The sequence below is a fragment of the Manis javanica genome, chromosome 5 (genome assembly GCF_040802235.1).
Source record: "Manis javanica isolate MJ-LG chromosome 5, MJ_LKY, whole genome shotgun sequence".
Taxonomy (NCBI): Eukaryota; Metazoa; Chordata; class Mammalia; order Pholidota; family Manidae; genus Manis; species Manis javanica.
The window spans coordinates 25,247,854-25,274,984 of NC_133160.1; the positions used below are offsets into that span (position 1 = coordinate 25,247,854).

At 49.2% G+C, this 27,131-nt stretch overlaps 2 protein-coding genes and 1 long non-coding RNA gene across 5 annotated transcripts; 1 reads left to right on the forward strand and 2 right to left on the reverse strand.

Moving 5' to 3' along the window:
* Positions 1-1,236: 1,236 nt before the first annotated feature.
* On the reverse strand, positions 1,237-12,999 carry LOC108394279 (uncharacterized). The gene is made up of 5 exons (XR_001852409.3): positions 12,730-12,999; positions 12,305-12,425; positions 11,526-11,588; positions 5,164-5,308; positions 1,237-4,579 (listed from the first exon to the last, which is right to left on the reverse strand). It is a non-coding gene; the product is annotated as an uncharacterized lncRNA (long non-coding RNA).
* Positions 13,000-13,857: 858 nt separating this feature from the next.
* Positions 13,858-21,625, reverse strand: REM1 (RRAD and GEM like GTPase 1). 3 transcript variants are annotated; one of them, XM_037004658.2, is made up of 7 exons: positions 21,467-21,594; positions 20,841-21,061; positions 20,098-20,474; positions 18,958-19,046; positions 18,628-18,747; positions 15,604-15,805; positions 13,858-14,435 (listed from the first exon to the last, which is right to left on the reverse strand). In XM_037004658.2, the coding sequence occupies exons 3-7, from the start codon at positions 20,435-20,437 to the stop codon at positions 14,167-14,169; spliced, it is 1,020 nt and encodes a 339-aa protein (XP_036860553.2). In that variant the 5' UTR covers positions 20,438-20,474; positions 20,841-21,061; positions 21,467-21,594; the 3' UTR covers positions 13,858-14,166. The 3 variants fall into 3 exon arrangements, with proteins under 3 accessions (XP_036860553.2, XP_036860554.2, XP_017511240.2); XM_037004659.2 differs by lacking the exon at positions 20,841-21,061 and having other exon boundaries at positions 21,467-21,625; XM_017655751.3 differs by lacking the exon at positions 18,628-18,747 and having other exon boundaries at positions 21,467-21,593.
* A 2,121-nt stretch (positions 21,626-23,746) lies between these two features.
* DEFB124 (defensin beta 124) lies at positions 23,747-26,735 on the forward strand. Its single transcript, XM_017655698.2, is given in 2 exon segments — positions 23,747-23,952; positions 26,578-26,735. Coding segments are annotated over 2 exon segments (219 nt in total). The 5' UTR covers positions 23,747-23,891.
* The last annotated feature ends 396 nt before the right edge of the window (positions 26,736-27,131 follow it).

Genomic DNA, 27,131 nt, shown 5'->3' on the forward strand with positions numbered 1-27,131 from the left:
AGAGGGCAGCCTAGGCCAGTTAACAGACAGCCTGTGTGGTATGGGGATGTCCAGGTTGATCCCAGGATACTGGCTATAGGGAAAGCCACTGCCTGGCTTATGGAAAAGCACCAGGTCTGCTCTGAGGCTAAAATCCAGACTTTGACTTTGTGGCCAACTCAGATACAGAAATCTTGGGCTGTCCATGTCCAAGGCTGCTGGCCAATCTGGGCCACATCATCTCTCCCAGGCTATTCAACAGCTTCCTAATTCATCTCCTAAGACCATCTCTTTGTGTGAAACCCTTCAATGGTGCCCCTGCCTTCAAGACACTTTTATGCTCCTCACCATGGCCTTGGGGCCCCTGCCAAGATCTCTAGCTCATCCATCACTGCTCTGCTTTTTTGCATCAAGCTCTTTTCTGCCTCAGGCCCTTTGCATAAGCTATCCCTTCTTGCCTGGTCTTCTCTTTCCCTGATTTTGATTTGTTAAGTGAATAACTTTTCATGGGTCTCAGCTTAAATGTCACCTTCCCTGATTCTTTATTTCAGCTACTAAAAAAAAATCCTTATAGCACACAGCACTTCAATGGGCAATGTGCTATGTACCAGGGCAATTTGATGAATTAATTTGTTTTTTTCCCTCTCTAATTCACCTCCCCATTCTGCATCTTTTGCCTAGGGGAGATTTGGGTCATAGGGTTCAAAGGAGAAACTACCTCCAAGATTTTCCTTTCTGGCTTCCATTTTCTGTAAGTTTAAACATTGTAGAGCAGATACTGCAAACCACCAGTTTCCTAGGCCTAGTCTTGCTCACAGATGGGCTTTTTTGTTTGACCTCTGCCAGGGCTTAACAACTGTTTTCACTCAGATGCCAAAGTTACAAAATAGAACAATTTCAAAATAAAAATCTGGATATGTGGCTTCTCATTTAAAGGATCTGGCAAGCTCAGCCCTGAAGTTCTCTTGTGATGGGCACTAATATTTACTGAGTACCTGCTAAGGTCAGGCACTGCTCAAAATCTTTCCCACATGAAGCTGTCATACAGGTATGTCATACAGGTAGATATGAGTATTTCTATTTTACATGATTAAGGAAACAGGCACAGAGTGGTTAAGTGACTTGCCTAAGAACTCACAGACAGTAGACACGAGAATGTGAACCCAGGCAACGTAGTTCAAGGTGGGGTGGGGGGAGGGGGGCCCTAACCACTGGCCCCCACGGCCTGATGGCAGTTTGGTGAGCTGAGCTGCGCTGCCCCCTCTAGATGGGGCATGTATTTTCTGGTCACCATGTCTTGTACTTCTTTTTGTTACCCGCTTGGCCCCTAGAGGCTCTGAGTTTGCAAACCCTTGGTGTGCAGAGGGTACTCATTGCTTCCCAGGGCAAGGACAGGAGACACAAAGGAGCTCTTGGAGGCTGTGAAGGGGAGGGAGGTCCGTGGAGTCCGGGATCAGGGGACCCTCCTGCCCCCTGCTTGGCAGTGTCCCAAGTGGCGGTCAGAGTCTGGGATGGATGGACAGTGTGGGTGGGGAGGCGGAACCCAGAACCCAGCAAGACTTTCTGCGCCCTCACTTGGCTTGGGGGCAGGGGCTGCTGGACTGCAGGGGTCACGGAAAGCTTGGGCGCTGCAGCCAGAGGCCTCCCATGGTCCATCCGGCACCAGGGAGAGGCCCGGGCTTCCCTCATTGTCCCCTGGCAGACAGTAACCTCCATTAAGTGTAGAGGTTGAATTTCTCTCCAGTGTAGAAGGGTTGGGGTGGGGGTGAGGGGTTCAGGTAGGAGCAGAATTTGGTTTTTGAGAAAATACAAAAATGAATATTTCTTACACACCTGAGTTTGGAAGTGAAGATCACATATGATGTAACAATTTGCAATTTTTAAAAATTATTTCTGCTTTTATAGTTTTCTTTTTTGGTTTGTGCCCTGCATTTGACTGTGAGCCCCTTGAGGGCAGAACAATGCACGATGTTCACTGGTGTTCATACTGTGCACCTACTGTCTGGAGAGTGTTGGGCACATAGTAGATGGTCAATAATCATCATGATACTTGCAATGCACATTCACGGAGTACTTACTTCCCAGACACTGCATTTAACATTTAATTATATTAACTAACTCACTGAATCCTTTCATCACCCTATGGAGCAGCAGGCATCTTCATTGTCCTTACATTGTACATGAAGAATCTGAGGTACAGAGAGGCTGAATAATTTTCCCAAGGTCACACAGCTTGGGTTGTGTCTAATAGATATTAATTGAATGTATGGATGAGTGAATGACTGGAGTGTGTGGAGCTCTGTTTCTTCTAGTCTGTCCCTCCTTTTCCACAGCTGTGTTCCACTGGATTGGAATGACATGGGCCAGACCCAGGCAGGAGACTGTCTCAGGGCCTTCAGCAAGTCCCTGAGGCCTGTGGAGCGACGTCCTCATCCTGGAACTGGTGACTGACCCTTTGCAATCACTCTACTTCCAGCCTACTCTCTTCATCGCCAGCATTATACCCTATGCCTCAACACTACTCAGAAGTTCTAGATTCTTTCAGCCTCTCTGTGCCAGGACCAGCCTTCCAATCCCAAGATTCCAGTATTCTAAAAGGAGAAACTAGGAAGGGAGGCCAGTTCCTGAAGCCACACCATCCCTTGTTTAGTGATACTAAAATGCTAGATCTCATCAGGTCCCCAGCAGCCTTATTGTGGCGGTGCTGAAGGAGGCGACTGTAGAACAGTATTCTCATTCCATCTCTCTGGTCGGAATACTGAGTCCCAGAGAGGAGAAGGGACTTGATAAAATCAAAGTAGGGAAATCAGACTCAGAGCCATGTTAGAATCTGGGTTACTGGCCTCACAGCCCAGAGCCCTTTCCACAACAGGACAGCAACTCTGGTACACAGAGAACCAGGCCTGACTACCCAAAAAAGAGCTCCTTGATTCTGAGCCATTACTGCTCCCAGTTCCACCACTGAAGACCACTTCTTTCTGGGGCAAAGACGATAGAAGGCTTTTGTCTTCAGGGAGCCCCAGCTAATGACAAAAATCCCTGAGATGAGTCCTGTGCTAAGCTCATGTCAGGCTGTTCCCAGGAGGAAGAGCTGGCTGACAGGCAGCCAAGAGTGAGATGCCGTGGGAAGGATATCCTGACTGAGGGCTGGAGGAATGTGGGAAGCACCAAGGCAGGCAGAAAAACAGGGGCAGGGGTGAGGGTGTCAGCCATGGAGAGGGTGAGGCGGACTCAGGAAACTTGGCTTCACTACAGACTTGCTGTGCGATGTTGGGCAAGTGTCCTTCCTACTCAGAGCTGTGATCTGGGTCAGTGCTATGGAACAGCTTGCCTCTGAGTTTATCATGAGGCTCTTGGGGTCAGGAAGTCGGGGCCCCAGGGAGGTAGTTGCCATGACAACTATCTCTGTGGAGATAGTGACCAAGGAGACTGTTGTCATGACTATGATTTGTAGCACAAGGTACAAGAGCCAAGTGATTGGCTATTGTTCTGCTTTGAGACAGGTTTCTCCCCATCACCTCCTTTCATTACCCGCTTAAGTTCAGTGTTTGTGGGGCCAGGGAAGTTGACACCCGAAGGAGGTGTGGGGAGTCAGAGACCTGTGTCCTAAGGCTTTCTCTTATACCGACAGGCCGTGTGACCTCCGGCAAGCCTCAGCTTCTCTCTGGGCCTTCGTTTCCTCATCTGGAAAATGAAGAGTTTGCACAAGGTCCCTTCACCTCTAGATTTCTATCAATTTGCCTTTAAACAAGAGATAACATTTTAAACCAAGGGGTTGTTTCCAGGAATGAGATGAAAAGTAGTGACAACTGTTGTGACCATGACCTGCTGACCTATCCACACAGACCCGGGCTGCTCTGCTATGGCAAATGCCACTCCTATACTAGCTGTAAGTGGGGAGATCTGGGTGGTCCCAGAGGAGGGTGTGGAGTGGCCACTATGCTTGGGGGGATCTTGGAGGGCACTCAGGATAGGGGTTACTAACAACTGGTAGGAATGCATCTACATATTTTGACAACTAGTATGGCCATACCTTTGCATACTGGCTGAACAGCAGCCTTGGTCATATCTATAATGGTTGAATTACAGGCACATAAGTAGTGAAGGGAGATTTTTCTGAGCAGAGGGGCCACACAGAGACCAGGCCACTGATGATGCTGATGGCTCTCAAGCCCAAGCCTTGGTCAAGATCTCCGAGAGTAGGATCACGTCTCTTCCTGGCCACGACACTTTCCTGAATCACTGTACATGGCTCCCAGAGAGCCGGATCTGCCAGCATCTCAATTCCAGGATGGCTGGTGCCCAGACAAGCGGGCAGGGCCCAGTGGCAGGGGGCAGAGCGGGAGCCCGCGGAGGAAGCAGGGAGCTTGAGGGATGCCTGCTTCTCCTCTCCCAGGAGACCAGGCCCTGGGCAGATGCCAGACCCTCGGCTTCCCAGATCTGCTCCTTTCCCCACCCCCAGGCCCAGCATCCCCACCCCCTTGCCTCTCCCAGCAGGACTCTGCAAACAGCTCCTCCGGATGGACGCGGCTGCTGCCTCCTCCCTGCACACTTTCCGTTTCCAGCCCTGAGCCTCGGCCAGGTTCTTCAGGAAAATTGGCTGAAAGAGACATTTTCCATGCTCCTGACTCCTCTGCCGGGTAGCTGTCCCTGCCTCCACTCTCTCCAGTCTCTTCTCCAGCTGGTCACCCAGACTCAGAAGGAGGGGGATACTGGGCCAACTGGTTGCTGCGCACTCACCATTTAATTTTATGTGTTATTTTATCTCTCTGGGCCTCAGTTTCCTAATCTGTGAAAAGAGCTAGCTACCCTGGGGAACAGGCTTGGGAGTCAGACATTCCTAAGTTAACTCTTAGCTCTGCTGGTTACTCATTGTGCGACTTTTGAACAGTGACTAAGCATCTCAGAGCCACCGCTTTCCCCATCTCTAAGACGGTGTTGTCTTATTGTTGTGAAGGTTAATGAAATAATCTGAGAAAAGGGCTTAACTCATCGCTTTGCACATGGTAAGGGCTCAATGAATACCTGTTTTGAAAAAATTGTTCTTAGTGTCTACTAGATGCCAGATGCTGTGGTAGGTGCTTTACACATCTGATTTCTAATCCATGGCACACCTGTGCCAAGTGCTTGTCTTCCCTTTGTGAAGCTGAGGGTCCAAAGGGTGAGTGAGGTGAAGTAACTTACCCAAGATCACGCAGATGTCAAATTGTGGAGCCAGAGGGATTCAAACTCAGGTCTGATGCCAGATTTCCTGTTCTAACCAAGGCTCCGGTAGCTGAAGAAAGAACACCCCTCCTCTCCAGGCAGGTGAAGAGTGGAAAAGCTGACCCTAAGAATTTAATACAGCCCTTAGAAGCTGTACTCTCAAAGCTGCACTGGGGTTTGGGCAGCTAAGGGGCCTGACAATACTCAACTTTGTTATGATCAGGGAAGTGCAAAGTAAGCGATGAGACACCTTTTTTCCCAAACTGCCCGCCTCTTGTCCCCAAGAGGATGTCAGATGAGAAAGGATAATGTGGGTCATGGTGTGGGGAACTGGGCGCTATTGGTCTGAATATAAACAAAAACAGTCCTTTTAGAGGGTAATTTGTCAGTGTTTGTCAAAATGTAAAATATACATGCTCTTTGAACTACTAAGTTTGAATTTGGTCATTTCTCCTAAGTGTGCAAGAATATTCACTGCCGTACTGTTTGTAAGGGCAAACCATTTACATTAACCTAAATGTCCTTCAATGGGTAAAAGATGTATATCCATACTGTATAATGTTTTGCAGCCAGAAAGAAAAGCAAGGTAAAGAAAAAAATGAACAGACTGAAAGGAGAAATGGATGCATCACAATTACAACTGGAGATTTCAATACTCCTTCCTCAGCAATTGGCAAAATAAGTAGGCATAAAATCATGAAGTTCCTGGAACACTTGGACAGCAATATCAATCACCTTGACCTAAAACTGACATTTTTAGAACACTGCACCAACAATGACAGAACAAATATTATTTTCAAGTGCACATGGAACATGGATCATGATAGGCCATATGCTGAACTATAAAACAAGTCTCAAATTGGCAACTGTATTAAATAAGAAACCAATAACAAAAAGATATATGGAAAGCCCCTAAATATTTAGAAATTAAACAGTATACTTCTGAATAACCTATTTGAAGAAGAAACCACAGGGGAAATTAGAGATATTGAGCTGAATGATAATGGAAACACAGCATACCAAAATTTGCAGGCTGCATCTAGAGCAGTACTTAGAGGGAAATTTATAGCTTTATATAAATTATAGAGCTTTTTCTAATATAGCTTTAAATGTTTAGAAAAGAAGAAAGTTCTCAAATAAATGATCTAAGTTTCTATCTTAAGACACTAGAATAAGAACAAAATAAATCTCAAAATAACAAGGTAATTTTGTATATACTGGCATGGATAGAAAGCCAGGATAAATTGGGTAAAAAAAGCAAATTATACCTAATATGTACATATCATGGCAGAGATTGCTTGTTGCCTCTTAATGTCCATTCTTCCCTTCCTGAAACAGAGAATCCCTTATTTCTGAGCTGGCACATGGCTATTTGGAATAAATCACTTATCCTAGACTCCTTTGCAATTAAGTATGGTGGTGTGGCTAAGCACTGGCCAATGATATGTATTTGGAGATAATGTGTGCATCTTCAAGAGGTTGTGCCTGTTTTTTTTTGGTTCCTTCCCACTTCCTGCTGGCTGGAATGTGGATAAGATGGCTGCAGCTTGTGCAGCATATTGTACTGAGGATGGTGGAACCACAAGATAGAAGGAGCCAGGGTCCTGGTACTGTGGAATGCCAGGCCAGCATTCCACTGCCTGCTTCTAAACTTCTTTTATATGAGAGAAATATACTTCTATATTGTTTCCATCACTGCTATTTTAAGCTTCATTCCTTGCAACTGAACTCAGTCTCAGTGCATAGACCTATAATCCCATTTATGTGAAAATATAGGAAACATATCTCTGTATGTGTATCGATTGGGTGAATTAGACTTTGGTACAGAAATCCCCAAGATAATTTTCCTTAGTGCTGAAGATTTATGATTCTACGTAACATAAAGCTCAGAGGTGGGGAACCTTTGGGTGTGGTTAGTTCAGTGAGGTGACTTCGTCATCAAGGACTTGATACTTGCCATCTTTCTGCTTTGCCATCCTCTGACTGGATCTTGTCATAACTGCAAGAGGGTGGCTACAGTTCCAAGTTTCACATTCATACATGTCAATGACCAGTAGATGGAAAGGGACTGTCTCTTCCTGCTGCAGCTCTTTATTTGTTTTATTTTCATCTGTTTTTAATAGCAAAGAAACTTTTTCTAGAACTCTCCAGCCATCCTTCCCTCATGCCTCATTGGCCATAGCTGGGGTATAGGTCTATCTTTCAACCAGAGCAAAATTGTGGCTCTCACGGTGTGGAAGAAAAAGACAATGGTCAAATGTCTGCTACAATGTAATGTGACTGACTGGGGGAGAATGGAAGGGCTTCCATGGCAAATACTAAAGTTGCTATCCAACGACTCTCACGCACTTCTCCTTTGCTCACAAAGCCATCTTGTTAGAGCAGCAAAGGGATGAATCATGATTGGCCCAAGCCAGGTGACAGTCTCATTCCTTTATGCCAGATAGTTGCTTTCTCGGCCTCCCTTGTAGCTAGACGTGACCATGTGCCTCAGTTTAGTGGGATATGGAAGCAAACTTCTGGAAGAGTAATTTCTTCCTTGATAACAAATAAACCTCTTTCTGCCCCCACCTCTTCCAGTTTTTCTTGGGATGCTGTTGTGAGGATGTGACACTTGGAGTTGTAGCCATATTGCAGCCCTGAGGGAAATTCCTGGAGAATTATGGAGATGCAAGCCCAGGGTCTTGGCATTTTAAAGCTGATGAATCAACCTTAAAATTGCCTACTTCTGGACAGCTTGTGGAAAATATCCTTATAAGGATTTCTATCATATGTAGCTGAGGACAACTTAACACATAAATACATCTTTATTTTTTTACCATATGTTTTCTATTGCTTTGATTTATTCTTATAATTAAAATGTACTATTTTTGTAATTCAAAGTTCAATTGAAAAAATATGCCACTTGGCATTGGGCACCTTTGGTATCCCAATGGGCTTGAAGAGGCACTCTTGGGAAGCGGGTAGGGAGGGGGTTGAACAAAAGGAACAAGCTGTTCTTTATAATTAAGTACTAACTTCATGGTATGAGGAGTGACCTTGTGGACTGGGGGATGGCTGAGAATACATTTGTCTGTCGCTATTTGGGTTTAGATCAGAGGTTACAAATTGTCAGCCTCTGGTCAGAATTTGGCTGGTGGGCATCTTTTGCTTCTCCTGCTCAGAGTTTTTAGAAATTGGAATTAGCAAGAATTATTTAGGAATTATTTAAGGACACTTCACATAAATATGTGGCTTGCTGGCTTCCCCCAAAATGCAAGTATCTGGGCAACACTGGGTCATACCCTAGCAGCAGGAAGAGGCTGCTCAGTCCTGCTGCTCCCTCTCAGCAGGGCAGGTGGTTTCAGTTTGCCACAGAACCTGATGCTCTCCAATGTCTTCTCCCAGTCTAATTCACTGATTTATATGACCTGACTGTGAGCATTTGAGTTAGTGACCCCTGGTTTAGGGCTTAGAATTAATGCTTATGTGTGTGTGAGTGTAAGATTCAATAAATGCTTCCCAGACAATTGGGCATGTAAAAGGCATTTATCCCTATTCACATAGGGGGCCAGTCCTAGAAGAGGACTGGATTAGGAGTGCTCACACTCACTCTGGACTGTTCTGTAAGACTAGAAGAGCTAAGAGCACCCTTGACTGTATTGCTGGGGCACCTGGGGTCTCAGGCCAGGCCCAATAACTCAGACTTCTGAAGATGTACTGCTGGGGACAGGGGTCATTCTGAGGCAAGACCTGTATCTGTGGAGAGAGAAGAGGCTTTTCTGAAAGCTGGATGGAGATCTGCCTGGTGGAAGTCTGAAGAAGTTGGTACTTGAGGACAGAAGCATGGATGGAGTTGAGGTAGAATGAGGAAGATCACACTCTGGGGATGGTGTTCCAGAGCCCCCAACATTCCACTAGGAGGCAACCCCTTTAATTTAGGGCTTTCTCTATTTGTTCACTAGAACAAGATTGAGTGTGTGTTTGTGTGGGGGCAGAGTGAAGACCCAGTCACCACCTTCTATGTCTTCCACTCTATCTTGCTTTTAAGGCAGAATAGCAGCTCCCCAGAATGTCCATGTCATAATTGCTGGAACCTGCAAATATGTTTTACGTTGCATGGCAAGGAGGAATTAAGGTCACAGACAAAATTAAGTTCGCTAATACACTGACTTTAAGATAGGGAGGCTATCCTGGACTATCCGGGTGGGCTCAATGTAACCACAAGGGTGGAAGAGGGAGAACCAGAGACGGCAGAAGGAGATGAACTTGGCTACCTTTGAAGATGGAAGGAGTCACAAGCCAAGGAAAGTGACTGGCCTCTAGAAGCTAGGAAAGGCAAGGAAACAGATTCTTTCCTAGAGTTTCCAGAAAGGAACGCAGCCTGGCCAACACCTTGGTTTTAGCCCAGTGACACCCTCACTGAACTTCTATTCTACAGAATGGTAAGATACTAAATTTGTGCTATTTTAAGCCACCAAGTTTGTGGTGATTTGTTGCGGTGGCAATAGGAAATAAATACACCAGGCCACTTGGAAGGGCCACGTGTAGGTGAGATTCCAGCTACTGCCAGTGTCAACTTGCCAGTGTCCAGACAGGTGAGTGAGGACACCAGACATGTGAGATAACGCCAGCCACTCTAGTCTGTGACTTTCCCAGCTGAGGCCCCAGAGAGGAGCTCTACCCACTTTGCTCTGCCCAATTCCTGACTCACAAAACCTGAGTATAATAAAATGATTGTTTTTATGCTACTAAGCTTTGGGGTGGTTTATTATGCAGCATAGTTACTGGAACAGTGTTCTGTCTTAGCCTTGAAGTTGAACCAGATGGAACTGGGGAAACTGCACACACTGCTGAACTCAGAGTTCCCATCCCATCATTGTATTATTTTTAACTGAACCCTGAACTGAACAGAAGGAAACACTGCTGAAATTGAAACTGAACTTGTGTATTTTTTCAAGCTGTTTAGTTAGAATATTCAAATATTCTTGAGACAGAGACAGTCACACAGAGAATTCTACCCTAATGCCTTCACTCTGTTTATTTTGATTTGTCTAAGGTCACACAGTCACGGTAGAGCTGAGAGATTCTTAATCCTTATAAAGCAGCCAGCTGTGACCCTCTCTACCCTCCTTACCTTCCTTCAGAGCACACACACTTGTCAAAGTTTGCTGAATAAAGGAAGGCTTGTGCTGCCCCTGTGGGACATAAATTTCCCACCATCCAAGAACAGGCGGTTCCAGCCTGAATCGGATTTCTTGGAGGTCCCTGAGTGGAAGCTTCATGCCCCTGGCTGAGAAGCTGGAACTTTCCATCAAGGCCAGTGGTCCTCAGTATTGGAGCAGCCTGGCTGGGGCGGGTAGGGGTCCAGATGGCCTTCATCTCATCTGGATCCCAGTTTGTGGCCCTTCCCCACAGCAAGAGGGGGTTGGTACTCTGGAGAGACCCGCGGCCCCTGGGGAGACATTAATCTTTCCAGAGCTTTATCATTTTTTCCATAACACTACTCGCCCTTTAAGGTGGAAAGTCCCCGTGGGCAGCTGAAGATACTCTCAGTGTGCTTTTGTTCTCTGTCCTGCTCCAGACAGGCAGCAGCCGGCTGGGCAAAGACACCTCCCTCCCCTTTATACCGGCCTGCTCTGGACTTGATACCAACAGATGGTGCAATATAGCTAAGCCATCATACCCTGTGACGATTCCTGGGTTCAATTCTTGGCTCTGCTGTTTGCTAACTACAAACTTGGCAGGGTACTGAACCTTTCTGTACCACAGTGTCTCCACCTGAAAACTGGCATGGGGATATAGCCAGTTCTGAGGATGTAATGTATGAAAAGCACTTGGCACTGCCCTTGGTACACAGTGAGAGGGATGTGACTGTTTGTTGGTATTATTACGTGGCCTTGGGCAAGTCATCTCCTTTCTCTGGGCCTCAGTTTCCCCAATGAAGATAGCAGTTGCTACCTGATCTGGGTACGAACCCTGACTACCCTTTCTTGCTGTGTGTCCTTGGACAAATTTCTTGGGTTCTCTTAGCCTCAATGTGCTCATCTGTTTAGTGGCACTTATTAAGTAGATTGTTGTGGTGATGATGAAATAAGAACATGTGTACCAAGCATGTAGCATGGGGCCCAGCACACAGAAAGAGCTAAAATAAAGTTGTTTTTTTTTTTGGTTTGTTTTTACGAGTGAGAAAGAACTTCCTAAACTATGATGGGCTGCATCCCTGAGTAATGTGGTTTTTTCAGATGCTTTCCCAGCCATGGCTTATTCACAGACTCCTAGAATCAGAGAGGTCAGGAACGGAAGGGCCATTTTACAGATCAGTTAATCAATCCAGTCAGCAAATATTTATGGTCACTTACTGTGAGCCAGGCACTGTTGTAGGTGCTGGGGAGAGAGCAGCGTTGAGGGCCCTGCTTTCATTCCTGAGGGGAAGGCAGACAGTAAACATGTGAGCACATGAACATGTAATACAAGTTCAGATTCAATCCCTTTATTTTACAGGTGGGGAAACTGAGGCCCAAGAGGTGAAGAGATTTGCCTAAAGTTCTCTAGTGTCATAGCAGGGCAAAGACTCTGAGCAAGATTTCACAGTCTCAGAATACCCAGACCTTAACAAATCCTGATTTCCCCAAGGTCTAAGGTTATGAGAAAGGTAAGCAATATTTACTGAATCTTCCTAGACCCAGGAACTGTTTTAAGTATTTTACATGTTTTAAGTCATTTAATTCTCATATCAACCCTGAGGGTGGGAAGTGTCATGAATCTTATTTTATAGGTGGGGAAACTAAGGCCCAGAGAGATGGAGGGTAGCAGAGTTTGAACATAGGTCCCCTGGTTCAGGGCCCCTGACCTCAATGGCTGTGCTGTCTGGCTGTTTTGGCGGCCTACTCCCCCTGGATCCATGTTCTTTCTTTCCTTCTCTCCCCTTCTGAGGGAAGGCCTCAGAACTATCTACCTCGCCCCCACCCCTGGTCTCAACACTTTCTTCCACACTGAGTAACCTGGGATAAGCCCTCTCCCTCTCCAGCCCTCAGTTTCCCCATCTGTGAATTGGGAGGATGGCACTGGATTATCTTCAGGGCCTCCCAGGACCACGCTGAGTTTTGGCCCCTTATCTGTTTGTGACCATTTTACTCACTTGTTTTCTAGTCTGCTTTCCCCACGACTGTGAGCTCCAGGAGCAGCAGGCCACTCCTGCTCACACTACCTCCCCAGAGCCTGGCACCGCGCTCTGCACTTAGTAGGCCCTCAGTAAGTACCTGTGGATGAAGAAAGGAAGGAATGATGGCAACTAAACCCAGCTTTCTCAGAAGCAGGCTTGCACTCTCTCCCTGTCCCCTCTTCCTTTCTCAGCCTGAGGGGCCCCCTCCCTCTCTCTCACCTCCCAGGGCCGACTCAGGCCCTTCATCCGGCCTGCATTTTTCCGGGTTTGATATCATTTTTTCCACTCTCCCGGCTGCTGCTGGCTGCCCCTGCCAACTTTCCACAACTACAGCCCCTCCCCCATGACCGCAGGCCAGAGAGAGCTTGGGGTGAGGGAAGACCCTCCTCCTCTTTCCTTACCCAGGCCGGAGTTGGGATGGGGAAGTAAGTGCCATCCGCGCCTCGCTGGCGAGATTGGGGAGTGAAACCATAGGATATGGCTCCCCTGCCCAAGCTTAGGTTTTCCTTGGCACTGTGTTCCTGGTGGCTTGGACATGGCCCACGTCGGGGGCTGAGGCATCTGGGCAGGCAGCTGGTTGGGGGCAGGGGTGTCAGGCATCAGGGACACTATGGTCAAAACCGTTTGCATCTTGTTTTCCTCTCAAAGTAATGACACCTCTTCTCCTAAGGCTGGAAACTTCTGACCTGACCCCTAAGGCCCAGCCCCAGCCAGGCTGGATGCCTCACTACCTCCTACTTCCTGCACAGTCATAGGAGGAGGCTGGGCCCTAGGGTGTAGTGCTCATTTCTGCTGGCTGGGTGACCCTGGGATGCTCGCTTTTTCTCTCTGGGCTTTGGTTTCTACTTTTGGAAAAATGAGTGAGCTGGACTAAATTGGGGGTCCATCGGGGGGATTAATGGATTTAGTTTTTATGATGGAGTCCATGCCTCCACCCCAAAATTGTATGCAAAATTGTGTTTGAAAGTCCATATTTGTGGGACTTTGTCACATTTTCCAAGAGGTCTGTGGATAAGTTGGACACAACTCTAGTCTGATAAGCCCAGGTTAGAATCCTGTACACTTACTTCACTTACAGTAGCTGTGTGAGCCTTCACCTCCAGTGCCTGTTTTCCAATTAGTAAACAGGTGCTGTGAAGATTGATTAACAGTTGCAACAGCTTAGTACACAGCTCACAACAAACATCAGCTATTACATTGCCAGGATGAGTGCTAAGGTTCCTTACAGATAATATTTTATGAATCTAATCTAAAAAACAAGTTAATGAGGTTATCACACTTAACTGTGGTTATTTGTACTCTGCTGGGTCTCCCTTAAAGACAGGGGTCAGGGTGTGGGGATGGGGGTGGCAGGGGCCGCATCCAGTGGCTGGGAGAGGGCTTGAACACTCAACTGATCCGGTGATTTTCCTGACTGCCCTGACCCTAGTCTGCAGGCTAATCCAGTCTGCAGCTAGTATAGATGAGAGAGTGGGGGGTGGAGATGCCTGGAAGAGCCCCAAACTAGAGGTCTGGTCATTCAGACAGGACATCTTCATGGTCTGGTTTATTGTGTAGGGGGGAGGTTCTGAGGGTTGGCCAGAAAGGGACAAGGAAGATTTTTACAAAACGAAACGCACCACATAAAAAACCCCTCTGTGCCCAGCTTGTGCCCATAGTCTGTCCATCACTTTCCGGGGTGGACGGGTCCCTGCAGCCGCAGCTCTGGTTAGCTGCTCTGGCTCTCCGTGCAGCGATCAGGCAAGGCCACGATGTGGACTCCAGGCAACCGTGCCATTGCCCCTTGGGGAGCCCAGAATGCACCCAGTGTTCCGCTTCCCCCCGTGGGGTGGGGGGCCTCAGAGCACGGCCAGGTTGTGGCAGGACTTGGAGCGGGCCTTCAGAGCCCGGCGGGCGCTGCGGGCTGTCAGGCGTGTCAGGAAGTGGCGAGCGCGCTGGCCCAGACTCGCCCTACGTCGGGGCACCGGGGACACCCGGGCCGCGCTGTCCCGGCGGCGCAAGCGCAGTTGGCGCACCACGCCCTCGAAGAGCTCCGCCACGTTGTGCTGCAGCGTGGCTGACGTTTCGATGAACTTGCAGTCGAACACCACGGCGCAGGCGCGGCCCTCTAATGGAGCGGGGGTGGAGGAGGGAATAAAGGCAGGAAGAGGTGTGTTTAGTTTCAACGTGAAACTTTTTTTCATTTGCCCATACGTTGTGTTGGGTGCCAGGGAACTCGGAGATAAATCAGACCCGGCTTTGATGAGTTAATTCACAGGCTAGTTACTAATACAGGCAGAGTAAGGCTGGGAAGGCAGTGAGGCTGGGACCTGGTAGGAAAGGGTCTTGAATGTCAGGTAAGGGGTTTAATCTGTGCATCAGAATTATTTGGGGGGGCCTGTGAAAAAGTAGATTCCTGAGCCCACCTTCAGAGATTCTGATTCAGTAGCTTTGGATGAGGACTGGGAACCTTCTTTGGATAAATCTAGGCATTATGTTGTGGAATTTTGGGGTGTGTGCTCACAAAGCATATGGTCTTCCATCTCCAGGGGTCCACCACGCTGAGAGGCATGGGCCTCTGTTCCAGTCCTCAGGGTCTGGGGACTCTGGAACTGGTATCCCCTCTCTGGGTCCCAGTTGCCATATTTTTTAGATTTTGCCCTGTGAGTAGTGACAGTTTAAGATCTCTATGGGTCCCACCTTTTATATAAATGTATTAAAATATTCCTTCTCCCTCTTTAAATACACTGGTATGTAATTTTAAACATTTGGTTTGCAGTTACTGGCTGACATGTTTTGTAGATGATTAAAGCTTTGTGAAATTTGAATTCTCCGTGAACAATTGCCTTTTTGCAGGTCTCAGATGGAAACCCTTGAAAAACTTGTAGGCACTGGGCCTATTATGCCTGGTGACGAAGGGCATGAGGGGCTATAGCAAAGCAGTGGCGAGGTCAGATTGAGTTCTGGAAAACTCTGACAGTGGAGAGGGGAACCTACTGAGTGGGGATAGAGAAGTACAGGAGCAGGCCCAGGCTAAGGTGGAGGTGCCAGGGTGGGGCAGAGGCTGTGGGCATGGGGGAAAGGGAATGTGGGGTTATGGGAGGAGGACCTGAAGGACTTAGGGCCTTGTTTGGGAGAGTGAGAGTGGGGAAAAGAATGGGTCCTAGCTTTTGGGCTTAGGCAAGTAGATGCAGGATGATGTGGGTGACAGTCACTGAAATGAAGAGCGCTGGAGGAGGGGCAGTGACAGTGGGGGCAGAGAGGAGGATGGAGGAGGAGGGGGGCGAAGAGCTCACCTTCCACGGAGACTTCCCGGCAGCGTGCCAGGTCTGCCTTGTTGCCCACAAGGATGATGGGCACGTGGTCTGCCTGATGTGTGCGCCGCAGCTGAATGCGGAGCTCTGAGGCGCTCTCGAAGCTGCCTCTGTCCGCAATGGAGTACACAATAATGTAGGCGCTGCCCACCTGCAGGCATGAATCCTGGCTCCAGCTTTCATCCTGTAGGGGAGGGACCGCAGGCGCATCCTGAGAGGGTACCTAGACCCTGGCTGAGAAAGGGTGGGGCTGGGATAGGCTGATGGATGGGACAGAGCTGAAGTTTATACTTTGGACAGATTTGGGGGACAAATTCTGCGGTTATTCCCTTTGTCATCTTGGGAAAACCATCGATTCTCTCTGAGCCTCAGTTTCTTTGCCTGAAGAATTGGCCACCTCACCTATTTTCTCATTTGTTGATCCTTTCTGTAGGTTGGATATTGGAGACTGGTTTCTTTTCATGCTAAGGAGGCTTTAGCTCTTTGGTTTTGGGAGGATTTGTTTTTGTTAGTTATTTTGGTCTTCTACAATACAGAATTAAGAGAAAAAAGGAAGAGGCAGAAGTGAGGATGGAGACTGACTTCAAGAGGAGGCTTTCTTTTTCAGGACAGTTTTGAAGAGGGGAAAGAGCGACTGTGGAGTGCAAGGGAAGGGGTGGCAGGGGCGGGGTGTTTTAAGAAGTGGAGTCCTTGCAAACTGACAAGCAAAGGAAAGAACTGGAGTAATTCTGATGTTCTGATTTGGATGGTGATCATTCACCTGGGCAACAACTTTATATGCAGTTAATAAGACACAGCTCCTCCCCTCCAAAAGCTCGTGGTCTGGAAGAGAGGCTATGGAAATGGGGAGTCACAATGTAGTGTGGTAAGTCTCATTAAGAGAGGCACATGCAGGTGGCTAGAGGAGCCCTGGGGGTACAGGTGGGGAGGCTAGAAGGACTCACCATGGCAGAGGGTGGGCATGTGGGAGCACTTCACCATAGATGATGAGTGGGCTTTGAAAGGATGAGCGGGCTGGGCAGGAGAGTGGCCAGGAGTGGGAAATACTACTGAGTGTGGTGGAGGCATTGTTTTTGAGGGGGGAAGAAGTCAGAAAAAATTTCTGATAACCGAATAAGAAGAATAGGAAAGCCTCAGATCTATGGGCAACATCACTGTCAAAGGGGGTAAGTTCTCGACAGCCACACATTCCTTCCCCAGGCCAAATAATCATGGGCTGAAATCAGACAGAAGCAAGTTCTCATCCTTGACCACTGGTTTGGTTCCTTCCTTCCTATTGTTCTCAGTTTCCCCATCTATAGAATGGGTGGGTGGGTCTTGACCATTCATTGACTGCACAAATATTTATGGAGGATTTGTTATGTGTTAGGATCACAGAAGTCAGTTGGTACATGGATTTGCTAGGTAAGAACCCCTTGAGGGAATGGTTAAAAATATGGATTCCAGGACTCCCCTTTTTCTTATTCATTAGGTCTAGGATTAGGCCTGAGAATTTGATTTTTTTATACTCTTCCCAGGTGACCCTGATGGTCAGCCAAGCTGGGACACTACTGGATGAGCCAAAGGCCTACTCAATTCTATCAGATTCTGCCACTCTGAAAGCGAAGGGTACCTTCTAGCTCATGAGTGGAAAGGATGGATGCTTGTTTCAACAAGGCTGCTCCTGCGTGACCCCCATGGGCCCTGCCCCCACAGTCACCAACACATTAATTCTAGGGAAACCAAGGGCCAGAGGAAAAGATAAAATTTCTCAAGGTTGCACAGCCAGCTGGGCCCCAAATTCCAGTCGCTGCCTCCTAGTCCACTAATCTTCCTCCCCCGTCTCCCAAATGGGACTCCCAGTCTGGTCACTCTTCTTAATTCACTACAATCTGCCCCATGGGATTCTCAACTGCATCCAGAAAGGAGCCCCTCTCTCACCAGCCTGTGAGCTCCATGAGGTTGGGGACGAGGGGTGGGAGAGTACACCCGCCTTAGTCACTTCTAGGTCTCCAGGGTCCTGGCCAGTGTTTCTTAAAGAATGAATGAATAAAGGCAGGAACCCTCAGCTGAAGGCTCAGAAGGTGATGCTCGAAGTGGGGATGAAGAGGGGCAACTCTTGTGCATAAGACTACAGGCTCTGGGATCTTGGAGGTCTGGCTTTGAATCCCACCTGCTTTCTGAGGACTTTGGATGCATTACTTAACCTCTCTGAACTTTGATTTCCTCACCAATAGAATGGGGATCAGAAAAACACTCACTATAATCTTCCTCTTGACTGAATGTCATAATAATTGTCAACACCTGGCACAGGGACTGACATTTAGGCCGAGGGTACTCCACAAATGCCAGCTGCTGGTAGGAGAATCATTAACATTGTGCTCATTTGGACTTGGGTTTCCTTTTACCTGCATTAAGGGGAATTGGCCACACAGCTCCTTCATCCCTAGTCCTTTCCACCTATTCCAGGAGTGGCCAGCCATTCTTGTCAATCAGCCAGTGCTCCCCTCTTAAGCCTCATCCTGAGGGCAGGGCCTCCCAACGTGATAGGGGAGGAGCCTACCCTGGAAGAGATGGGATTCCGGGTGATTTTTAGATCCTTCTCTTGGCTCAGTTGTAGTTCTTCCAAATTCTACAGTGAGCGTGTATTACCAGGATAGCAAGAAAAAAAGAGCACTCCAACATGATCTGAAAAACCTAACAGGAACATCCCTGCCTGCTATTCTCCTCCTGCTCTGGAGGGGCCAGGGAATGACACGCTTTGGTGGCTTTCTTTACTAGCTACCAGGTTGTGATTAATAAGAAATATCACTATTTACATTTCTTCACCCATGCTTGGCCTTTTGTTCATGCTCCGAACTGGCTCACCTCTGTGAAACTGCTTAAGAACTTTAAAAATCCACCTAGCTGTAAAGAAGGCAGGCATGACTAGCCCATTTATCAGGTGAGAAAACTGAAATTCAGGGTGGGTTTGTCAGTCACACAAAGGCCACACAACTGTTAAGAAAAAGAGGGTGGGGATTCAACCTCAGGTATCCTGGTGCTCCACTCAGTGCTCCTTCCTCTGCACGATGTGGGTGGGCAGAGGGCGATGCAGCTGCCACTAACAAGGTGGAGGCTTGCAGGGGAGGAGCACATCCTGGAGGGCTGCAGGGAGGGGATCAGCAGAGTGAGACAAAGGGGTCAAGGTCCTGAGGTTCTTCGGTTTTTGACTGGAAAGGCTGCTTAGGACCCTGTGGTTTCTCAGTGTGCTGAGGATGGCCCCTGCCCTGTCCCTGTTGTGTAGGTCCTAGGAGGGGACAGGAATCTGGCCCTAGGCTGACCCCGTCCCCCCAAATCTCTCTTGCAGTGCCATACCGGTTTCTTGGCCTCCCAGGTGTCCATGACCACCAGTGTGGTGTCCTCTCCGTCCACTGTGAGGGTCCTCTCATACACATCTTCTGTAACTGAGGGAAGAGCGGGATCTCAGAGCGGAGGGGCAGGCCTGGGGAGGGTTTGGGCCCCTGCCTGTCTTTCTGGTCACAGCGCCCCTCCACTTCTCCTTGAAGTGCTCACCACCCTTGTTTGATGTCTGTCCAACCTGATGGGGCAGGAAGCTCCACAACAAGCCCGTGTCTCTCCAGCACAGTACCTGGCACATCGTAGGTGCTGAAAAAGCTTGTTTGTTTGATTAAATGAGTGTGGGTGGTGGGGTTAAAGTTGGGCTGGGAAATCTCCCAGTCCTGCTGTCCCTGGCCTAGTGCATGCTTCAGGCAGGTCCTGGTTACCCTCTCTGGGACTCAGTCTACCCATCTGTCACACCTATAGGTGCATTAATATACATCTCTCATACAAGTTCTCACTCTCAGAGGGGTCAGGGTTGGGGAAAGGACCTGGCCAGGTGTCCCCACCCCACCTTCTCTTTGCTTTTAACCAACCCATTCCCCACTCACCCTGGGTCTTCTTAGCTAGTCCTGCAGTGCAGAGACCCATCTTTATTTCCTCTGTCCCTGTCCCTGTCCCTATAATCCTGGAGCCCCTGACCCTCTCAGCTCACTGCATCTCTTGGGAATAAAGGAGCCCAGGCCCAGAGCTTGGAGTCTGGGAGTCTCTATTTGGGGCAGGATGTTAGTTTTGCTCCATAGGGTTGGGAGGCTCTGAGAGTCAGGGGGAGCTGGCTGGGAGTTTCAGAGCTGGGTGGAAGCTCACCATTTCTTTACACATGAGACTCATAGAACTCAGAATTGCTTCCCTTTGGCATGGAAAGAAATCACATACCTCTCATCCACGAGAAACTGGCGAAATTCTCCATTCAAGGAGTTTCCCTCCCACAGACCATTGTGCAGGCTGTGCCCTGCACAACTCTAGGGGGCATCATTCACTTCATAGTCCATGTGAATGATGCACCTTAGAGTGAACAGTGCATGAGTTGTATGACTGTTCTTGGCAGCCTTATGCCCCGATGCCAGGGCTTTCACTCCTTTGGCTACATCCTAGCCCAGCCTACGCGGGCCCTACCTCCCAGCTGTTCATGGAGGTCCCGCTCTTGCTTTCCTGCAAAGAGGTTGGCCAGGCTGGTCTTCCCTACACCAGGATCTCCAAGCAGTACCACACGGTAGAAGGCCTCCCAGGAGCCTTCAGAGTCGCTGGATTCAGAGGACCAACCGTTGGGGCCGGGTGAAGGCTGCCGGGTGGGAGGATTGAGGGAGGCTGACTGGCCTAGTCGGGGATGCTGGGATTGCATGGAAGGTGCTGTGCATAGGAGGCCAGGCTGATGGCCTCGGGGGCACAGGGGCAGTGGAGTGCTGGCACGCCGATGCACAGGGGTCTTTGCTTCTTGCTGGGTGTTTAGTGTCATCCTTGGGAGGTGGGCTTTGCTCCTTTCTTCGTTCCTTCTGTGAGCAAGAAGGGGGAATGGGTAAGCCAGGTGCTTTGAGCCCCCTTTTCTGTAGGGTCCTGATGAGCTGCTGAGCTGACTTCCTCCAGAGCCCCCTCTTGTTCATATGGGAGGAGGAGACACCTCAGCTCCTGGGGTCGGGGCTTCAGGCCCAGAGTAAACCTGGGTCAGGCTGGGAGGGGTAAATGTGCAAGCTGCCAGCACACACATGCATGCACACTCAGAGGCCATTTCCTCTGCCTTGAGGATGACCCACGGCACAGGCAAAGGGGCAGCAGCAAGGTGGGCAGTCCACACTAGCACTCCCACACCCATGCACACTGACCTGCCCCTACCATTCAGACCAGGACGTTCTGAAAGTCACCTGAAAAGCCCCTGTCCTCCACTTCCCCACGGGTCTACTCCACTTCCCCACGCGTCTCCTCCCCTCCTTCGGGTGTTCGTTTCCGCTGCCCGATCTCATGAGGGCCGAGGAAGAGGCTGGACGGGGCGGTTGGCACTCCGAAGGACGAGAGGGGTCTGGGGTTCACTCCGCGGTAACCCGAGCGCCCCGGTGCCATGGGAACGGCGCGTCCGGCCCGCCCCCTACGTGAAAAATTCAGGAGCTGCCGGCGTGCCGGTCTTCAGCGGCTGTTCGGGTGCGGGGGGTTTGAGCAGCCGGGCTCTAGGTTTGGTGACTGAACTGGGTCCTGGCGGGGGGCGGGGAGGGGGCCTACAGGGTCCGCGAGCGCATGTGCCATTCACAGAGCCTGAGTCCGAGCTTACCTATTACCTAGCCCAGGATCCCGGGTGTGAGTCCCCCGAACCCGGGAAGGTTCCTTGACAGAGGCTACCCAACCCTCCAGGCCCCAGGTCGGAGGACCCTAGATCCGGGGCGTGGGTTCGAGGCCCGCTTCACCCCTGCATGCGCCGCAGAAACCCCCCGTGCAGGCGCCTGGTGAACTCCTCTCCAACTTGACGAAGTTGGGAGCGGGCTGCGAGGGCCTTTACCTTGGCGTGGTGAGGGGTCCAGGATCCCCGGCCGCTGCAGCTGTCGGGCGCTCCAGGCTGCACCACCGCCTCGGCGCGCAGCCCCTGGGGCGGGTCCCGTCCGCCGCCCGGGCCGGGGGAGGAGCCGCGACCCCGCCTCGTCCAGCCCCGCCCCGTTAGGGCAGCCCCGGGGTCCCCGCCCCAAGGCCTTTGGCCGCTGAATGACTTTTCTCAGTGCTCTCGGCTGACCCGCCGCCTGCAGTGCGTTGCCTGGGGTGGGGATGGCGGTGCTGGGGTTGCGGCCGAGAGAGAGCAAGGATCCTCTCTGCATCCGCATCTGTGCACTCCATGGAGCAGTGGGACGCACCAACTTCAGCCTCCCCAAAGAACACTTGGGAGCTTGTTGAATGCTTAGATTACCCAGGGCCTAACCTCCAAGACAGGCGGATTCAGCGGTCTTGCTAGAGGGATTCGGGAATCTGCATTTTTAAACAAGTGCCCGAGTGACCGCGATGTAGAGTTCGGGGACCGCACTTTGAGAAACTCTGCTCTGAATGGAGAATGAATTTGGGATGTGGCTTGAGGGGAGGATTGAGCCCAGGAAGTCTGCCCTGAGTTCCCAGTACTTTATTTTGGCATCATTCATTCGTTCACCAAATTCTAGGTTAAGCACCCATTATGCAACTGGGGCTGCCCTGGGCCTGGAAGAAAATGTCACCTCTGAGGAATATTTACTGAGTACGTGTGCTGTGCCTGGTATTATTTGAGCACTTTACCTGGATTATTAGCTCATTTAATTCAGACACAACATGAAATGGATGAGCAATTGAGGCTTACCTGGGCTGGCTCTGACTCTTAGCCTTCTGTCCCTATCACCTGTGGGTGGCTTAAAAAAAAAAATCTCCCCAGGCATGTAGGAGGAGGAAAGAGACATTGTGATTTTGGTATAGAGAAGTTGGCTGTAGGGGGCTGGTGATTTCAGCCATCCATGGGGCCAGAAGCCAGACTCTTGGAGCAGGGTACTTCCTTTTAGGCCACGAGGGACTGGGGTGGGTGTGTATGTGGGGTCCATGGAGACCAGGCTGTACCTGTGGGAGGGGCTCACTGTCATGGCTGAGGGGGTCCAGGTGTCCAGCCCAGAGCAGCTCCCACAGCAGCTTGCTGATTAGCTCAGCCCCTGCAGTGCTCAGGGCAGACATTGAACCCCCATACCTGGCTTGGCCTTCTAAGCTTCCCTTTCCCACCTACAGGATGGGCTGTGAATGGGGCAGTGTCTCCTGTTGTCTGGGAGTGAAGCGACTTAGCTCCAAGTACTAGCTCTGCAACTCAGTTGCTGTATATGGTTTTAGGCAAGTCACCTCCCTTCTTTGGGTTTCACATTTTTTATTTAGAACTGAAATCCGAACAGGTTTATACCCTTCTACAATACTTAAAGTTGTCTACAATACGAAAGCCCGAACTTGGCGTTCGAGTGCTCTGGCTTCTGTCCTCTGCAGGGTCATATTCAATCTCTCCTCCCAACAAACCCTCTGCTCTGGCCATGTCCTGCTCTTTCAGGCACATGCCATTCCTTCTGCCTGGGATACCCTTTCCCCTACTCTTCTTGCACCATGTAACTCAGATGCCTGTGGACCAGACACTGTGCTAAGCTCTGTACATGTATTATCTCAGTGGCCCTCAAACTTCAGCGGCGCATTACAATCACTTGGAGGGCTTGGTGAACCACACACAGATTGCCGCTGGGACCCAGGCCTAGAGCTTTTGACTCAGTAGGTTTGGGTAAAGCTTGAGAATTTGCATCCCTAATAAGCCCAGGTATTGCTGGTGCTTGCAGGTCAGGCACCACACTTTGAGAAGCATTGTATTATCTCCTTTAATCTTCTGAGTGAGCTAGGTAGCTGTTCTCTGTGAGGTAGGTGCTATTACTCTTCTGATTTTCCAAGGACCCCTAAATACGTGCTTACTTGAACCAGTCACTCAGTTCTGGTCCCATCTCTTTGGCATCAGGAAGGGAAACCTTCATGTATTCAGCCTTGCAAGGGGGGCTTGTCTTCATTCCCTACACAACAGCCTGAAGCTCAGAGAGAGTAAGTGACTCATCCATGACATCGCAGGGGAGAGAGGGAGACTGGCATTGAACCAGATCTCTGAAGCTAAGGCTTTCCTCATTCTCTCAGGGGCAGACAATGGCCAGTTTCTCACTCCAAGACTTGCTATAGGAAATTGTGTCCTCACCTTCAGAGCTCAGCAAACTCCAGAGGTTATGGCTGACCAGTGCCCCACAGCTGGCTGAGATTCAGGTCTGTCCTTGGGACCACAAGATCTCAGACTCCTACTTAGGTCTCTTGCTGCCCACACTCCTGCCTTGATCTGTGGCCCAATAAAGGTTGGGTGCAGGCAGCAGGGCTCAGCGTGCTTGGCTCCTCTCCCCAGAAGCCCTGTGGCCATGATGCATCTGCTTCTGCTGGTCTCTGTGGCTCTCCTGGTCCTGGGTCATGTGCCACCAGGTAACATCACCTCTGTGTGTGTGTGTGTAAATGAGGGATAGGATCTCAGGTCCTGGGGATGACAGAGCACTTTTAAGTTCTCCCCTTGCCTCCCAACTGACTTGCAGGGGAGCCTAGGGTGAGATGCTAAATCAGCCTGCACCTCAGTTTCCTAGTCTTTAAAATGGGATTCACTGAACAAATACTCATCTGAAAAATATTTACTGTGTGCCAGGCACTGTTACAACTGTTGGGGATCCAGTGGTGAAAATAAACAAGGTCTTTGCTTTCATGGAGCTGACATTTTAGTCAATGGAGACAGAAAATAACCAACAAAAACATTATCAGTGGGTGATAATCACTAAGAAGAATGAAAGCAGGGCAAGGGGTTAGTTGGGGCTGATGGAGAGCTGATGGGGACAGTCAAGGAAGGTCCCTGATAAACTTTCTAAAATGTTTTTATTTTGGAAAATTTGAAATTTACATGAAAGTAGAATAATATAAAGAACCAGGTGAGATTTAAAATAAATATTATGGAAAAATGTAAACATGTAAAAATAGGGAATAATGTGATGACATGAGCTTTTAAAAGAAACTTTTAGAAAAACTCACACAAAAATAGGAAGTAATATTAAACTCCCCCATGTACACCCATCAACTGGAACCAACCCTGTTTTGTTACTTACCTGCCCCCTCCTCCCCAGTCAACTATTGTGAAGCGACCCTCAGATTTCTTATCATTTTGTATAAGGTGGGTTTGGGTGGAGGCCTGAGTACAGTGAGAATACAAAGAAGATGGGGACAGGCAGAGGGGGCTGGAGAGTGACAGTGTGTGAGGAGCAGTGGGGAGGCCCGTGTGGCCAGAGGCCAGGGAGAGAGGAGAGGGTGGGTGAAGTCAAAAGTACGAGGAGGGGACGGCAGATCACATAGGAGAAAAGAACAACTTCGGTATCTCAGAGTGTTTGGAAGGTTGAAATGTGACGATGTGTTAAGAGTAGTGTTATGGGAACTGCCCTCACCCGGGGGTCAGGGTCTGGGGTTCTGATTCTAGACCCACTGCTCCCTGGTAAGGAAAAGGTAGGTAAGTCCCACCCTTTCTTTATCTGTGAAATAAGTCGGTTGGCCCAGAATGAGCTGGTTGCTCCAACTCTCTAAGATGTCATTCTGATAACCTCACTGTCCATTTATTATTTACTCTGGGCCGGCACTGTGCTAAAATGATTAAATCACCTCTAACTGCCCACTGAAAGACAGTTGTACAGACGAGGAATCTGAGGCCAAGTTCACTTAGCTGGGAAATGGCAGAGCTTGGATTTGGACCCAGGTGGTTTGACTTGGGTTCATACGACACTTTGAGCCATTATACCGCAAACCCTCTCCACGGTGTGACCCTTTCCACAGTGTGGATTGTCTGCTTCGTAGGGATTTTGAGGTCAGCTCTGTGTTGTTCTAAGATTCTTTACCTTGGCAGGATGCTTGACAGGGCTGAATAGCACCCATGGGGAGCTCAAGGTATCATGCGAGGACACCATGGACTCTCTTGTAATCCAGGGAGAGGCCGGGCAGCCTTTACCTTCTGCCTCCCACTCAGCCCATTCTTCAGAGTTGCTCTGCTTGTCTGGATCATCTGCTTAGAAATAGCACCCTAACACGCAGGCCTGCCTAAGTGGTCTCTCTCCACACTTCGCCACACCTGCCCTAATTGGCCATCACAGCACCCTGATCATTTCCTTCAGGGCATTTCCACAACTCCGCTTATTGCATTTATTGGCTTGGGTTTCAACTCTTTTCCCTGCTGGAAGCTCTTTAAGAGCACAGACCATGATCATCACGTGTATCTTGTATCCCCAGTGCCCCATGTTTGTTGAATCAATAAATGAAGGAGTGACCCCATGTAGTGACCAAAGACCCTTAGAGGGGATAAGGGACCTATTTCCCCAAAGCCTTAACTTTTCCATGGCTCATGGGTGAAAAGCCTTCCTTAAGTCCTAATATTAAACAGGTCCATATGTGTGTCAGGCAGTTTGTGTAATGGTTACAAGTGTGGACTCTGGAACCAGACTGCCTGAGTTTGAGTCCTGGCTCTGCTCCTTAATGACTGTGTGACCTTGGGCAAAGTTGTTGTATTCTGTGCCTCAGTGTCCTTACCCATACAACAGGATTGTAATAATACCAAGTATAACTGTATAGTGTTATTTTGAAAAGTGCTTAGGGTATATGTGCAGTGTGGGTTAACTTGGACAAGCAACTAATCTGTAACATGTAACTGGGGGTCTAACTTGTGCTCTGGGGCTAACTGGACTGGGATCTGTGGTCTGAACTGTAGCTGGTTGTCTCACCTATGACTGGTGGTCCAGCCTGTTACCTCCAGTCTAACCCTTGACCTGTGATCAGAGCTCAGGTCCTGTGGCCTAACTTATCACCTGTGGGCTGCTCTATGACTAGTCATCCAGCAGATGACCAGAGAGCTAACTGGTGACTTGTGATCTCACCCAAACTACTTACTTTCTGCTAGGTCCCCTGACCTAACCTGTGGTCAGTGGTCTAACCTGGGGACTAATCCTTGATCTGTGGTCAAACTTGTGAACAGTGGTCTAACCTGTGACCCTTGGGTTGCTTTGTGACCAGCAGTCTTCTTCTGCATAGGGAGGAGCGAATTCAAACGGTGCTGGAAGAGCCAAGGGGCCTGCTGAACTTACTGCACAAGGCAAGAAACCTTCATGCACCTGTGTCCAGACGCCTCACTGTGCTGTCTCTCCTAAGTCCTCAAGCCCCTAGCCGTCCCCAGGGCTGAACATGTGTAGCTGGTCCTGGGGCTGGCACCCTTGTTGTCCAATAAAACACATGCTGCTGGCTGTCTCCTCTTGCTGGCTGCTCTCCACCCCACCAACCCCGGCCAGGTTGGGGAGGTCCAGGGTGTGTGAGGGCTGAAGGGATGGTGGGTGGAGGGCGGTGAGGTGTCAGGGAGAGTGGGTATTAATAACCATTGTAAATGGTTCCAATCTTCCCTACATCCTTCGGGCTCTGTCCAGCTCCAGAAAAATTACTCACCTTCTTAAACTTCTTCAGTCTCCTTATTCATGAAGTGAGGATAGTTATATCAGGAGATTAGGACTTAATAGAAGGAATGCAAAGAGAAAGGTAAAGTTAGTAGTAATAATGAAAGTTAATCATAGTGAGTTAATTATAATAAGAATGAA